Source organism: Schistocerca serialis, chromosome 9, assembly GCF_023864345.2.
Source record: "Schistocerca serialis cubense isolate TAMUIC-IGC-003099 chromosome 9, iqSchSeri2.2, whole genome shotgun sequence".
NCBI classification, from domain to species: Eukaryota; Metazoa; Arthropoda; class Insecta; order Orthoptera; family Acrididae; genus Schistocerca; species Schistocerca serialis.
The window spans coordinates 30,619,754-30,637,321 of NC_064646.1; the positions used below are offsets into that span (position 1 = coordinate 30,619,754).

At 34.9% G+C, this 17,568-nt stretch overlaps 1 protein-coding gene across 2 annotated transcripts in view; it reads right to left on the reverse strand.

Moving 5' to 3' along the window:
* Positions 1-2,349: 2,349 nt before the first annotated feature.
* Positions 2,350-17,568, reverse strand: part of LOC126418499 (ankyrin repeat domain-containing protein 27-like) — a 100,816-nt gene continuing 85,597 nt past the window's right edge. For both annotated transcript variants that reach the window (XM_050085286.1, XM_050085285.1), the window contains exons 10-12: positions 10,417-10,534; positions 9,416-9,560; positions 2,350-3,736 (exon numbers count right to left, since the gene is read on the reverse strand). In XM_050085286.1, the coding sequence (XP_049941243.1) occupies positions 3,726-3,736; positions 9,416-9,560; positions 10,417-10,534 (274 nt within the window). In that variant the 3' untranslated portion in view covers positions 2,350-3,725. The remainder of the gene's footprint in view (positions 3,737-9,415; positions 9,561-10,416; positions 10,535-17,568) is intronic.

The window sequence follows — 17,568 nt, forward strand, 5'->3', positions numbered from 1 at the left end:
GCTCACCTACAATGTGGGGAAAAAACAGTTTTTCAAACAGAACCTAAGATACAGTTCTTCCTGTCATGTCAAGTTCAATGTTAACTCAAACCAATGAACACAGGGTTGTACAGCAGTACTAAAATTAACATTTGGCATACCCAAGTTAAAATGGGCTTGTATTTTTTGTATTAAATTATTGTATGCTTAAATCCAAACCCTTTACAAATCATTTCCATGTGTTTATTAGATCTGAGCAACATCTGTAACTACTGGGAAAATTCGAGGCACACTGCATATTTCAATAGTGTCACTTATGGTGCTCTCACAGAGGGTCAAGAAAGCCATCTATGCACAATAAGGATAATAATGGTTGAAAGTGAACATATGTTCTTCACTTGAAGAATGGAAACATTTATTTATAAGCGCTTAAAGTTCTGTAGCTGGAATATCCAGTAATTGCCAAATACAGCAGGAATAATAACTATGTGTCATTACAGAACAGTAGATCACAGAAATCAACATTTCAACAAATAAAGGTTTTGGTGTGTCCATAAAAGACTGTATTAGTCTGGTGAAATCTGTTGATTTCAAGTTAAATAAGTTCTGTGTGTACAGTAACAGGCGATACATACATCAGGCTTAACAATGATGTGGATCTTCTCCTGTCTTTGACTTCTGCTACCAAGTTAATTGTATACAACAACACCGAAATGTCATTTTTTCCATCATGAAAGACTCATCCATGACAAATTGGGATCGGAGCCTTGATGTTGCCAGCCCTACCACCTTTTATTTTCTTGGAATTTCACTACATCATCATTTATACTAACATATTGATGGCAGTAACAGATCACTAATTAGCTTGCACTTCACCAGATTCAAGAACATCAAAGATAATTACTAATCACTAGTTAAATACCAGCTGATATTTGAAATAAATACCGGAATAAGTATACACTGAGGAGTCCTACATTAAAACTCTCAAGCTATATAAATTATTTTTGCAGAAGATTCTTTTTTATTAATTTGTTCCTCTTAAAAATGTATTTGCAATTAGTGAGCACTTTCTCTGATGCAACATCCCTAAGCTAGTCTTTCAAAAGAAAGTCTTGTACATTTTTTTAGTACTACCCTCTGCCTGAAGATTAGGCAATAAAGAATTATTGGTATGTGTATCTTGTCGACCACTGTTCATGAGTCTGGGTATTTTGACATTGGCCTCTCATTATATATATATTCCTTACTGTCATTTCTTGTTAACAATATTGGTTTATTCCCAAGAATAAGCAGCTTTCACTCGGTTAATACTCGGCAGAAATCAAACCTGCATTTGGATTGGACTTCCTTAACTCTTGTGCAAAAAGATGTGCAGTATACTGCTGCATCCATTTTCAATAAGCTACCACTCGAATTCAAAAATCTTAGCAGTAATCAATGCGCTTTCAAATCGAAACTGAAGGGTTTCCTCATGGGTCACTCCTTCTATTCTGTCGAGGAGTTCCTAGAAAAATTAAGTTGATTCTTATTGTATTGTTGATTGCATTTAGTTAAACTTATGGACTGACTTTTTTATGGTTCATGAACATTTATTTTTATCTGTTATTACTTTTATGTTGTAATTTCATGTACTGACATGTTCCAAGACATTGGAGATTTGCTCCTCAATTTGGTCCTACGGAATTTGATGTGTAAATAAAATAAATAAATAAACCCTCTGGTAAACATGACTTGTTCAGAACACAATATCGCTGCTGGTCAACAACTTTGGCAGTACTGGATCCACACTGAAATGGAAACAGTTTGTGTGACATCAGCCTACCAGAGCCTCTGAAAATGTAGCAATGGTAAGAGCATCCATTCAATAACCTCCATGCTGCTGAGCTTGGGCTTTTGGACCCAAGTAAAAAGTGCAATCGAAAAGCTCTCCGAGTAGTTCTCACAGACTCGCCCTTTGAGGTTAGCTCAAATCAAGGGTATAAATTCATTGCCCCTGCACTATTGACCAACTGAAACACACAATTTGACAGGAATTGGATGCCATTCCATATGACATGATGAGCCTAGTGATGGACATCTTGTATAGCATCCCTTGAATTAAAGGGCGCAAAAGCCTGCCCCCGCCCCCCCTCCACTCTCTCACTCTCACCTCTCTCTCTCTCTCTCTCTCTCTCTCTCTCTCTCTCTCTCTCTCTCTCTTTTGCATTTTTTCCACTAATCTGTATGTCACCTTCATTGCTATCAGGCACAAAATACTCAAATAATTTCAATTTCTGTGAATTTTTTCACTTTTAAAATAATGAACTGAACAAATGCAATGAAATGTGAAGTTAATGAATTACACTAAATTAAAACATAGGAACAATGTCGTACAGTATCTATGAAACAGCCTTTATTACATAGCAAAAATTGACAAGACATTTCAGTAAAAGTGACTCTAAAAATATTTTAAGTTTCTTTTGATGCACATACAACATTTTCATACTAAGGTGACAATACATTTGAAACTGGAGTTTATCATCACATAACTTATGATAAAATGGCATACCGGGAACGTGAATGTAGATACAAAACTGGCAAAAAGTATATGGAGAGTACCATGCTCTGAAGTTCAACACACAATGCAGAAAATACAACATGCACATTTTAGTGTAAATCAACAGTTCTGGAAACATCAAATAACATTGTATTATGACCCTGTTAATACTTGCAATACACAAAGGAACTACACTGGACAATTAGTATGTATGACAATAATAAAATGAAATGGCACATTAATCAGGTAATACTACAGCAATAGCTCACAGCCTTTAAAATAACTGATCGAAGGGAAATGTCATGATGATGAATAGCAAAGGGCAAGCAATGCAAAATTTAAATTACATTATACTAAATGAAATGCCACTATATAAATGTTCATATACAATAAAATACAAAATCTAAGACTTTTTAACATCAGAGCCACTTAAATTTATTTATTTTCTCATCTTTCTCAGTTCAATTAAGCTGCAAAACACTGACATTAGTGCATACAATAAGTTCACTTAACTGCACCCATCTTATAGGTGCAACAGCATATGAGGATATGAGCAAATGAACATGGAAAAGAAAAATAATAATAATTATGTGAACTTGAAACTGGAAATATAAATGATCATTCAGTAGCCCTTTGTTTGTTTATAACACAATTATTGTAGAAAATATATCTGCTGTCATAATCATAGCAACATACTTTACTAAAATTACTTTCCATCAATGTTCTTTACCATTAAGATTTCTTTACATACAACAAAGTCACTTCTATGTATGACTGTTAGTAATATATGAACCCCAGAAGGGATGATAATTCCAAGCAGGAATTCCTCACTGTGTGTGTCACTACCAATGCTTTCTAAAAGTGAAGACTAATGTTTGCATGATATTGTTTAGTTCTATATTTCCTTTCTCACACACCAATGTGTATGACAAGTATTGTGAATCACATCTTAGGAAGGCAGCTAGACTATATTTATGAGCCAACATGAAGTAATATCTCAGCTTACTGCTAATGGACTAGAAAAATGTTCCCTGCACAGATTTCTTATATTGTACATAATATGAAACATAAAAAGAAAATGTTCAACAATACAACTATGCTATGCATTTGGAAATGTTTACATTCTTGGACGGGATGACAATACAGACTACCTCAGTTTTTAACAAAACCTGATCATCATTTCTGATAAGTTTATAACCATACTGTGACTTCAGCATGACCCTGCAACAAAGAAAGACAGTGAAGAATTTATTTCGCACAAAGGTGAGAATGAAAAGAATATGGGAAATTTTTTCTGATGAAACACTGAGAGAGCACCAGTTCATACTTACCAGTATTTTTACCATCACAAAAACATATTTAGGCAAAAATGAACTTTTGTGTAACACACCATCCAGATGGAAGTACACAACAAAGCTATTACACATCTGCCCAGAAGACAAAGCAGAACAAAAAAGAAGAGCTGAAGAGAGATTAAAGAAGCAATAATTACTTACTACCTCTGATTTCACAGAAGGCACTATGCAACACTCCTACTTTTTAACAAAATGTGTAATAATAGCAGATATGGAGAGAAGGAGAGGGGAGGGAGGTGAAAACACACACACACACACACACACACACACACACACACACACACACACACACACACACACACACAGAGAGAGAGAGAGAGAGAGAGAGAGAGAGAGAGAGAGAGAGGAAACCTTTGTAGTCTGAAAAAGGGAGGTAATGTTGGAAACCGAGAACTGAGTTATAGTGTTTACACTATCTCTCCAGTGACAAGTGGGCACAGTCATGCACTCCATGGTCTAAAGGAAACATGCACAAATGGCTTTTAGAAGCTACTGAGTGATCATCCAGCTGTGTGCCAGGGCTTTTCTCTTTTTACCGAAAAGAAGACTCCCAAATTATGAAGGTTACCCTATTAGGACTACCAGGGGGGCACCAACTAGTTGCCTCTGATAAAAATATTAAATATAATGTTCGTCTTACTTTCTTGCTGTTATTCTACATATCCTAAGCAACTGAAATGACTGACATGCTCCACGTGATTACTGTGGCATCATATGTATTACTACTGCACTATCAAATAACAATATTGGTTCATATGGAATGACATCATATCACTTTCCTGAACAAATTTAATAAATGTTATCTTCTTTATATAAAAAGGCTCTGTATATCAGACAATGTGATAATGACAAGGTGCAAATGCCTGACGATCCTTTAACTGTAAACAGGCCTGTCAAACTGTTTAATCTTTTGAGCATCACATATGTTGACTTCATTAAACTGTTCTGGTCTTATAATTGATATGTCCAATATTTACTACCTGTCAGGTTATTTCACTTACTACAATGGAAAAAAAAACTTTACATCTTGTTAAGAACAGCCTGACATCAACCAATAAAGGCACTCTACCCCTTTACCTCTTCCTCATGCACATCATCTACTGCATCATCCTACATATAATTGAATACTCAAATTGCTGATGTCGTGCACTTTCAGTAAGCTCTTGTTTCCCAATAACATTCCAACAAATCCAAAAATGAATAGCGTTTGGCAAGCTCTATGTTATAATGCACAGTGAATCAACATTAGCATTCACTAGACACTAATCTTTGATGTGAGACCATAACTAAGTAACACTACCATTTGCAAGATAACAGTATCAAGAACCTACTACTAAAAAATTGGCATAATCTGTATCACTTCAAGCAGGGGCGTTACCTTCATAGTCTTGGATGTTATTGAATTTAGCATGTGTTAAAATTCAGGAATATGTAAGAAACATGTATTTTTTTGATTTCTCAACAAAAAATAAATAAATAAATAAATAAATCCTGCCCTGAGATACAGGCCTCCAAAGATGACACTGTGAACACTATTTCGAAGACATGAATTTCAGAAATTTTTTTAAAATGATGTATCTCTGAAACAGTTCAAGATATCTAGTTACAGTTCTTTTATTTGAAAGATAATTGCTTTATGATTACAATGGTATCCTACATTTGGACATATCTGTCAAAGTTATTTTACTGTTGCCTTTTGAATTTTTTCAATAATTTACAGAAAAAAAATTTTTTTTTCAAAACTGCCAATCCAGAAAAGTAAGATTTTTTTCTATTGATTAGTACCATGTAGTACTATGTTCTCTGTGAACGAGAGCTTTCATTTTTAAGTTGCACAGGTTTTATTTTAAAAAATAATTTTTTTAACTTTTTAAAGGGTAATGTATGTTTTCACAGAAGTTGTTTACAACAAATTTCTTTGTTGCAGATATTTCTTACACTTTGCTGTAGTTTCTTTGTCATGGTTGTTCATTGCAGGTTTATGTACTGCAGTTGTTCAGTACTAATTTGTTTAGTGAAGAGGCTTCTAAGACATCTGAGACCATCCAGTGGGTTCTGTGTTTTCATGAGGAATTTACAAGTTAACACAGTTGCAGTGTATGTTGTGAAAAGGACTGTTTGAAAGGTCTTCTGATTGGGGCCACAGGCGAGTGAAGTGTGCTGACTATTTCTATATCCATAAAAGAGAGATATATAAGACAAACAAACAAAATTGGAAATAAGTGTTCTCATTTGAAGCCTCTGTTTTAAGATGAAGATGTTTCCACTAACGACTTTTTGTGTTCTAAATGTTTTGACAGAATAATGACTTTTTGTGTTCTAAACATTTTGACAGAACAACAACAACAATGATAGTATCTGAACAAGGTAAAGCCTCCCATGGTGCAAACTTTGCATCAATAGAGGAAGAATTAAATACCCTGAATTAGTCAACTACGAGGTAGGTGTTAGTACTGTTAAGAAACTGTGGTCAGAGAAGTCGAGCCATAAGCTCTATGCATCAAGAAAGTGCAGAGAAATTACTAAAGCTATGGATGAATACACTACAGCAAAACTGACCACACTCTTCAATGTAGAAATTCCATATTCAGAAGAAAATGAACCAAAGCACTCTTGCGCCTCTTGCCAGGATTTTTTCACAAATATCGATTCAGCTGTTGAATATTGTGCATCCTAGAGCGAAAAGGTGCAAGTTTTAACTATTATTCCAGAGACATTTTCAAAGCTACACAATTTTGAACCACGTTCCGTCAGTATAAAAGTACATGGTAGACAAATCAAGAAATGTGAGGTCTGTAAAAGGAGTCTTTGGAAGACCAGAGTCCTATTACGGTCATCCTGTAGAAGCACCTCAAGTTCAAATGGTGCAGACATTTTATCTGGAAGATAAATGGGACTGTTCCTGCCAGTGTGCCAACAAAAAGACACTATAACTGTAACAGATGAAGGTCAAAAAGTTGTGAAAGAGAAGAAGTTCATGACTCTCAGTATTAAAGAAACTTTTGCTATTTATAAGAGCAACTATACAACTTCACATATTGGAAGATCAAAATTTTATGCACTACGACCTAAGTGGGTAGTTCTGCACCCACCTAGAGATGTCTGTTTATGTGCGTACTGCGTGAATTTTGAACTTTGTGTGGTAACATTGAAGAACTTACTGGAACACATGACATAAGACAGCTAGGTTGGGTGTGTGAAGTCATTAGCAGTCTGTGACGTAAAGTGAGAGACTTGTTTGTTTCAAGAATGTGGTGACTGCCCTGGAAAGGGAGGACGGTCTTTACAGACACTAGGCCTGGAAGATGTAGCAGATATCTTTGCAGAAATTACATATGCGACATGGGAGGAAAATAAACAAATTAAGAAAATTGTTGCCTTTGACAGTTTCATTGATGAACTTGGAAAATGGCCAGTGAAAGCAGTAACACACCAGCATCTTACAAAATTGCAACAACAACACATTGCAGAAATGGTTCAAATGACTCTAAGCACTATGGGACTTAACATCTGAGGTCATCAGTCCCATAGACTTAGAACTTATTAAACCTAACTAACCTATGGACATCACACACATCCATGCCTGAGACAGGATTCGAACCTGCGACCGTAGCAGCAGCGTGGTTCCGGACTGAAGCACCTAGAACCGCTCGGTCACAGCGGGCAGCACATTGTACAAGTGAAAGGGTTTATACAGGCTGAAGAACTATGTTTAGTGCTTCACTGTGATTTTGCTGAGAACTTGTCTGTAATTCCCCCACAAGAAGTACAAGTGTATCATTGGAGTAATGATCAGGTTTCAGTTTTTACAGGATTGACATATTTTCAAAACAAGACCACAAGTGTTTGCAGTTATAAGTGATGACACAGGACATGACTGAGACATGCTTTGCTAGCAATGCACAAAATTCTTCAACTGCAAACAGGAGCAGAGAAGATTAACATTATTTCTGATGGTGTTCCTAGTCATTTTTAAAAATCGTTACCAGCTGTTCGAATTGAGTAAGTTGCTTGTGCCAACTGACTGGGTATAAAGTGTTACTGGTCACAGGAAGGGACTTTGTGATGGTGCAGGAGGCCTACTGATGCACCATGGTAGAAAATATAATCTTTCCAGGCCAAATATGGCTGTGAATCAGAATGCTGAGGATTTTATGAGAGTTGTGAAATCTTACACATCCTCAGACCTCATTCTTTTGTCCAAAGACGAAATCGAAGAATTCTGTGAGCAGTAAAAAGAAGAATCGTCCAAACTACTCCTGTGAAAGGAATTCAGAAGACACATTTTTGGGCCCAAATTGATGGTGGATTCATATTGCACGCACTTTAAAGAACACGAAAAATGAAATTTCATTTGTTCGGCCAACACCTCAGAAACAGCAGGATAATAATATTCAGATTCACAACCTGAGAAGGGGAATGTTGGTGACGTGTGTATGATTGTGAATGCTGGATTGCAGATATTATATACACCAGTTATGAGTTAAACGAAACTGTAGTGAAAGTAATGCTACCACATGGACCAGCTGCTGGATATAGGTTTCCAGCTGAAGGACAGCAACAACGCCATCAGGGCGCACTTCCTGTTCACAATGGTTGGTTGGTTGGTTTGTGGGATTAAAGTGACCAGACTGCGATGGTCATCAGTCCCTTGTTCACAATGTTTTGAAGATTGTTAAGTGCTCCAGTTCCTACTGGTTCAACAGGAAGGCATCACTCTATATATTAAAGGAAGACACTGAAACAGTGGAACACCTTTTTACTTCATTGACTGGCTAATTTAGGTACAAAACAAAGTGCACAGAAGTTGTTTAAATTGAAATCTTTAAGTCTTTTGACCTTTCACATACATTTTAGAACTGTTTAAAATGCTTGAAAAATGAGTCTCTTGCTCATCTCTCAAAACTAAAATTATGTTAAGGTTAAGTTTTGATTTTTATGAGCCTGTTGTGTGATAATATGGTAATAAAACCGGTTTTACGTATGGCAAAAATTTCAATTGTTTATAAAACCTGTTCAACCTAAAAGTGGAAACTCTCCTTTTCAGAGAATGTAGAACTATATGGTACTAATCAACAGAAAAAACATCAAAATTTTATGGACTGGCATTTTTGGAAAAAAAAAAAAAAATCCATAAATTATAAAAAACGTTCAGAATGCTATTGTAAAAGAACTTCAACAGATAAGGCCAAATGGAGAATTTTTTTGTAATCATAAAGCAATTATATTACAAATAAAAAAACCAACAAAATATCTACAACTGTTCCAGAAATACAGCACTTGAAATTTTTTTCCAAAATTCACGTCTTCACATTGGTATGCGCAGTGGTCATCTTCGGAGGGCTGTATCTCGGAGCAGAAATTTTTTTGGAGAACACAGAAAAATACTTGTTCCTTACTTAGTCCTTCATTTTAACATACGGTAAATTCAATAACATCCGAGACCATGAAGATAAGACTTTTTCCTAGCCTGCCTAAAATGATATGGACTATGCCACCAATGACTTATGATGTCAACACAACTGCAAAAAATTAAATGTCTCACCTGACGATGGCATAATTTCTCGTAGCTCTCTGGTTGAAGCTTCAATCATAGCAGTCACACGCTCACGTTGCCTATCCAATGGTGACACAGGGCCACTGGTTTTTCCATCTTTATGGCGATGATTGCTATCAATTTCACTGGTAACCTGTATCACATTTTTCAAAAAAGTTAAACAACAATACTTTGCATAATCTTCCATATTCACAATATTCAAATGCTATTATTACAGCAATGCTTTATAAAAGGAGAGTAACTTTGAAGTTCGTTAGTGATGCAAGTCAATAATCATTAACTGGAGTCTCAAATTTAAAAAATTGTGTTCCTTAAATTTGCACATATTTTTATTACAATACTAGTACATAAGACAGTACAATCAAATAGCCAGTACAGTAGTTTTTCAGTGCCTAAAGAGAGTACGGGCTGGGAGAGAAGACAACAAACAAAATACACTAATATTTTATAGTGAAAGGAAAATGAAATTAATTCAGAATCCCAGCACAAGACAACCATTATATTCAAGAAAAAGTGAGAAAAGACAGTTCAACATCAAAAGGTGTTGTACTGAGAACATGCTGTATTAGACTGTTATCACTGACTAGAGAGGAATAACAGCTCACATAGAACAAACACTGTTTACAATACTAATTATGATGAAGACAACAAAGAGACATAGAAGGATTTTGGTGTTACAAAAAAATATAAATAGCCATGTGAAAGACAGCTAAAATAGCAATATAGTAGGGTATAATTGTTGGTATTAATTGCAATATTGACAAAGAATGTTTCCTCAATTCCATTTTACTACTTCTCTTTTTTTCAACTTCCTTGATTCAGTGGAATGTTGTGTATGTTTTATGCATAAGAAATGCTGTTGTACATTTAAAAGATGTGTGCACTACAAAAGGCAAGAACAGATAATGCTTTTAATGTATTATGTGCACGCAAAGACACACAAGTTATTATCTTATTGTAATTAAGATCTAATATCACTGGGGCGTTACCTTGAACAAATCTTCAAGGCCCATTTCACGAACAACTTTTTCACTTCGGGGCTGTAGGGCAGCAGGATCAAGTGATAACAATTCTTGTACAGCTGCTTTGAATGTCACAAGGCAATAGCTGTTGAATAAAACCAATGTGTAAAGAAATTAACAAGCCAAGACTAAAACAATAGAAGCACCAAGCACTCAAAAGTAGTACATACAACAGTAGACCTTCAATAATACCTGACAAAATACTTATAAATCAGCAAATTTATCACTTGCCATCTAACAAAATGATCTGTATTACTGCTGTTTACAGAGCTAGAAAACCCTTGTTTCTGAAATGAGGAGCTAGGAGTTTTAAGGAGGTAAAAAATTCTGGGGCTCAAAATACTCAATAATACAAAGGCACAAGGAGTAATATTTCTTTGTTTAAAAGATTTAATGTAGTACCTGCTTGACACTCCAATTTCTTCTGCAGAACAAATGTTTAATTGTAATAAACAAAACATTTTTTGGAATCCTTCATGTGCATATAAAATTAAAGGGAAAAGTATATTAAGTCAATATTAAAATGCCATCAATGGAAATTCCTGTTAATTGTTTCCTTCTTTCACATAACCTGTAATTTATTACTGGACCATTCGTACTGATATACTTCTGTGACTGAATGTGTTTTAATCTAAGGTAATAAAGGAAAAATAATAGCGAACACACCTCTCCTGCTCACACTTAACTGCTTGTTTGTGATATTTTGGCAAAAACAAAAACCATTAGGTTGTCTCAGCCACCATACTGACTGGACATGGCCTTCTGCAATTTCTTTCTATTCCTGAAGCTCAAGGAACCATAAAAGGACATCATTTTGCCACCATTAATGAGAGAAAAACAGAATCACTGAAGGTGCTGAACACAGTAATGAAACGAGTTCCAGGTGTGCTTCCAAGATTTTTCCAATCACTTGCACTAGTGTATTATATCTGAAGGGGACCAGGAATTTGAAGGGGACAAAGTTGAAGCTAATGGATAAATAAAGATTCTTTAAGAAAAACAGAAATTACCATTAATTTTTTATCACATCTCATATGGTGCTGTTCACAATTATTTTGGGTCATGAATGAAGAAAGTGTTCTTGCCTTATCTTCAACTGCATATATTCAAAACAGAAATAACTTCAGGCGAGCTTCTGGGAAGTTTATTGGAAACTTTGCTATTCATGCTGTATATTAATGACCTAGCAGGCAATATTAACCTCAGACTTTTTGCAGATCATGATGCTATCCATAATGAAGTAGTACATGTCGAAAGCTGCACAAATATTCAAGCTGATCTTGATAAGATTTACAAGCGATCCAAAGTTTGTCAAATTGCTTTAAATTTTCAGAAGTCTAAAACTGTGCACTTTACATAATGAAAAAATGTAATATCCTTTGATTAAAACGTCAATGAGAAACAGTTGGAATAAGTGAATGCATACAAATATAAGTGAGTAACAGTTTGTATGGATATGAACTGGTTATAGATAAAGCCATTGGTACACTCACTTCATTGGCAGAGTAATGGGAAAATGTAGTCAGCACATAAAGGACACTGTTTACAGAATACTTCAGTGTCTGATCTTAGATGTTGGCTCATGTGTGTGGGACCAGTACAAAACAGGACTAGCAGGGGTTATAGAATATTTCAAAGAAGGGCAGCATGAATATTCACAAATTTCTCTGGCTTATGGGAGAGCATCACAGAAATTCTGAAAAACATGATTTGTCTCATACTTGAAGACAGGCGTCAATTATCCCATGAAAGTCAAGCAATGGCAGATCCACGATGGAACGTAACAATATTATGAAAATGAAAGTTGCTACTCACCTTATAACGGAGATGCTGAGTCGCAGGGTGGTTTCAGTTGCCTGAGACTGTGGTCATGTGTGTGTGTGTGTGTGTGTGTGTGTGTGTGTGTGTGTGTGTGTGTGTGTTGTTGAAGGAGGCCTTAATGGCATAAAGCTTTATTTATTTGTGACACTCTTTTTGTTGTTCCTATCTGTGACTCAGCATCTCCGTCATATGGTGAGTAGCAACTTCTAACAGCGTTGGACGACAATTTAAGTGCGAAGTAGATACCCAAACTTCGACTTGTTAATGTCCCTGGGGGAAATATGACTCTGCCTGGGTCCCATGGATCTGAGATTAACTTTTCTTGTGCACTGGCAGATCAGTAGTTCTCTTTAAACTTTTTTTGAAAGTCTACCCACTGCAAATCAGTCACCACTTCACTAGTTAACACAACATTAGGTGAAGTTACCCTTTTGTCTACTTTATCCTGGATAAGCTTGAATTCTTTCCACAAGTCATTTATACCTTTCCTGGCATCATTAAGTTCAGAAGGTAAAATAGGAGATACGTTTCTGGATGTTAATCTCTCGGTAACTTTTCGATCTGTAATTTCTTCAACCTGTTCCTTCAAACCACTTATATTTATGATATCAGAGTTTGCTAATTTTTCTTTGAAGTTCCTTTCCACATTATCTACTTATGTATTAACATCTGTAATTTGCGATTGAATTATTGTCATTAAATTATCCTGCTTATCGACACTCTCTTTCAAAGTACTCAACCCTTGCTTTACAGCATTAAATTTAACATTACACACATTTTCAAAGGATCCTAACTTTTCATTAAGCTCTGATTCTACTCTATTATATTTGTCTTCAATATTCAATTCTAACCTTTTTGTCAAACCCTGAAAATTATCATTCTGTTTCTGACTAAAGTCAGTGAACACTTGATTTACATGAATGGTCAAGGAACTCGTCAAATCATTCTTTAAATCTAATTTTAAATTCTCTACCTTACTATTTAAGGAATCAAATTCAGTCTTTAAAGCATCCATGCCTTTGCATAGATTACTAAATTCTTTACTTTGTGAGGCAACTTTAGTATTTAACAAACTTATATTTGCCGCTTGACTACTTAAGGTTTTACTCTGGTTATTTAATTGAGAATGTACTGAGTCTAGGTTTTCACTTAGAGTCACATTTTGAGTTTTGACTAAATTTACTAACTCAGACCAGTCAGGCACTTCCTTACTAACTTTCATAGCCATAGCTGGTTCTTGAGTTTCCTCGACTTGTCGTATGTTATCCATATTCTTGCAAGCTTTTGATCTTTTAAGCATGTTGTTGTTTTGGTCTTCAGTCCAGAGACTGGTTTGATGCAGCTCTCCATGCTACTCTATCCTGTGTAAGCTTCTTCATCTCCCAGTACCTACTGCAACATGCATCCTTCTGAATCTGTTTAGTGTATTCATCTCTTGCCCTCCAATACTAAATTGATCCCTTTATGCCTCAGAATACGTCCTACCAACCGTCCCTTCTTCTAGTCAAATTGTGCCACAGATTTTCTTCTCTCCAATTCTATTCAATACCTCCTCATTAGTTATGTGATCTATCCATCTAATCTTCAGCATCCTTCTGTAGCACCACATTTCGAAAGCTTCTATTCTCTTTTTGTCTAAACTATTTATCATCCACGTTTCACTTCCATATATGGCTACACTCCATACAAATACTTTCAGAAACGACTTCCTGACACTTAAATCTATACTCGATGTTAACAAATTTCTCTTCTTCAGAAATGCTTTCCTTGCCATTGTCAGTCTACATTTTATATCCTCTCTACTTCAACCATCATCAGTTATTTTGCTCCCCAAATAGCAAAACTCATTTACTTCTTTAAGCGTCTCACTTCCTAATCTAATTCCCCCAGCATCGCCCGATTTAATTCGATTACATTCCATTATCCTCATTTTGCTTTTGTTGATGTTCATCTTATATCCTCCTTTCAAGACACTGTCCATTCCGTTCAGCTGCTCTTCCAGGTCCTTTGCTGTCTCTGACAGAATTACAATGTCATCAGTGAACCTCAAGGTTTTTATTTCTTTTCCATGGATTTTAATTCCTAATCCGAATTTTTATTTTGTTTCCTTTACTGCTTGCATTTAACTAACTTTAAGTATGGTAACTACACTAATAAAGTTCACTGGACAGTTTGTACTACTTTGCACTAAAACAATAAAGTGTGAGTGTGTGTGTGTCACCTATTTTCGTTGAAGGCGTTGTTGGCCAAAAGCTTATTTGTTTGCCTATCTGCGACTCAGTATCTTCTCCATATGGTGAGTAGCAACTTTCCTTTTCATAATATTGTCACACTGCACTGACACTCTCAAAGTTAGTGGAAGATGAAGTTCTACAGAATTGGTAAAAAAAAAAAAGCTAATGTTTCTGTACATGGGAAAGAAGAATTTTTCTCCATAGGAGACTCCTTACTTTAAAATATAGTTGTGCCAAATTTAAAAGTTGATGTGCATTCAGGCATTAGGCTGGATCAACTAAACAACTATTTAAAAAAACATTGCTACTATCCAAAACGATGTTAAAGTAAAATCACATTTCAAGGGCGTATACATGCATGTTGGTACACACACTGTTCAACACACCAGTGAAGTCGAAATCATTACTGAATCTCAATACTTGATTTGTACTGCCAAATCTTTGTGTATCAACTCAAGACTGGTAGTAAGTGGTATTTTGCAGTGGAGATCGGTAAGTGACTCTTACATAAATAAGATAAACAATGGAATTAGAGATCAGCGTGATAAGCTCGGCGTGGTATTTATAAACCGAAACAAATTTATAAGTAACAAATGTCTGGGATAGATGGTGTACATCTAAATAGGCTAGGCTCAGTGACTCTGAATAATATGTTTTTGGGTGTTTGCAAAATCATCAATAATCAGGGAAACTGATAAAGTGTGGAAGGGATGTTAATGCAAAAGAATAAACATAAAATTTAAAAAAAAATATAGATATATTCTAACAAATGATTTACTTAAAAGCATTCAAAACAGCGATAAACATTTTCTAATGCATTGGAATACAAACGGTATAGCCTCAGATTTTTGTAACCCAAGTTATTCTAAAATCAATGGACTTCAAGTTTTACTTTCAGAATGTTCAAATATAAAAATTGTATGTTTAAATGAACATTGGCTGACAACAGATAGTATATGGATTCCAAACAAAATTCAATATTTTACAATTGCCAGTAGTTTTTGTAGAGGTAACAGATCTCGTGGGGGCTGCTGCATCCTCAAAATGACTCAATAAATTTTAAAGAGGGAACTGAGTTCAATTGTTTGAAAGAGGAAGGCAATTTTGGAAGTTTTGCTGTGGGGCTAATTGATTTAAATACTATAATTGTATCTCTGTATAGAATTCCTGGAAGTGCTCTAACAAAATTCTTTTTATCCAAATTTCAATGTTTATTAGAAAGACTCCAGAAAGAAAAAAAAAAAAAAAAACTATAAATGCAGGAGGTTTTAATACAAATGTATTAAATAATGACACTGTACATTTTTGTGACTTAATTCAGAAACATGCTTTTAATTTAAATTTCATTGAATGTACTAGAAGAGATAGCCACTCTGAAACATATATTGACAATATTCTGACAAATCATCAGTTTTGAGGATGGAAGTAAATTCTGTTTAGATTTAGGCATATTGGATCATTCAGCACTGCTCATACAGCTTCCAAAAATATGGAAACCAAAATATGTGAAAACATGTTTTAAAAGGAACTCTAGCAAAGAGAAAGTAAATATATTTTCTAACAAACTAAGAACTATAAACTGGCCTCTAGGTAACAGTGTGTCAAGTGAAAAAAAAAATTAAAAACATTCCTAAACTGTTTCCTAGATGTTTTCAATGAAACTTTTCCTCATCATGCCTGGTGACAAAGAGTGGCTGATAAAATAAATTGGAATATGCCATGAATAAAAGTTTCTAGTGCCAGGAAAAGACAGCTTCACAATGAGTTAAAACATAACAAAAATGCTGACTTTGTGGGGTATTTAAAGAGAGATAAGAATACATTCAAATAAGTTGTACAGGTAGCAAAAAAATTGGGTGACAATATGCATACCAGTAAATATGTGTGATGTCAAATCTGAATTGGGAGTAAAGAACAAGTGCCAAGAAACTGTCCAAATTAAAATTAAAAATGATATAATTATAGATCCTTTCCAAATGTCAAACTGTTTCAATGATGTTTCATAAATGTAGCAAAATCAGAAGCAGATATCACAGCTCACCAGGACAAGGTAGATGTCAACTTTGTAAATATAAAACAAAAATGCAAGCCTTAAAACATTCAAAAGAATTAGCCCAAAAGATGTAGAAGATATTATAGCGTCTTTAAAAAACAAGAAATCAGCTGTGTGGGATGAAATTCCTACCACTGTAGTCAACGCCGTTTATAACATCATTTCTCATCCATTGGCTAAAATTATTAATCAGTCATCTGAAGAAGGATATTTCCCGGATGTGTTAAAATATGCAGAAATAAGACCATTGTTCAAGAAAGGCTCACCAGATGACATGGGAAATTACCACCCTATTTCCCTGCTGCCAGTTTTTGCTAAGGTGATAGAAAGAAATAAATTCATGATACTGTGGAAAATGTAATGGGAAACCTAGAATTAGGGTTTCAGCAAAATGGATTAAAACTCAATGTCACAAAAACACAATTAGTGAAGTTCGGTGCTAAAATATTATCAGCATCTCCCATAAAAATTGTGCATGACAATCAGGAAATGATTGAAGCATGTTTTGTAAAATTTCTAGGTCTAAATCTTGACAAAAATTTAAACTGGAAGGCACATGTAGACTTCTTAGCAAACAAACTAAACAGTCTAGCTTATGCAATGAATATCTTATCTGGTTCCACCCTTATGGAGACCAGAAAGGTAATCTACCACAGCTACTTTGAAACTATAATTCGATACAAAATAATTTTCTGGGGAAACTCTATGAACAGCCTGAGGTTGGTTATGCTTCAAAAGAGAATCATAAAAAAAAACATGTGTTTAGTCCAAAAAAGAACACTGTGTCACCCATTATTCAAAAAATTAAAAATACTAACCATTCCATCCCCAAACATCTACAAAATTTTTATTTTCATATATAAAAATCAAACCTCACCTGACAATTTTTATTTCAACCACAATTACAGTACTCATCACAGACAGAGTTTCAAACTTCCCTCCCATTATTTAAAACTTCACACTCAAACACCACTGTACATAGGATTAAAAATTTACAATAAATTAAATAAC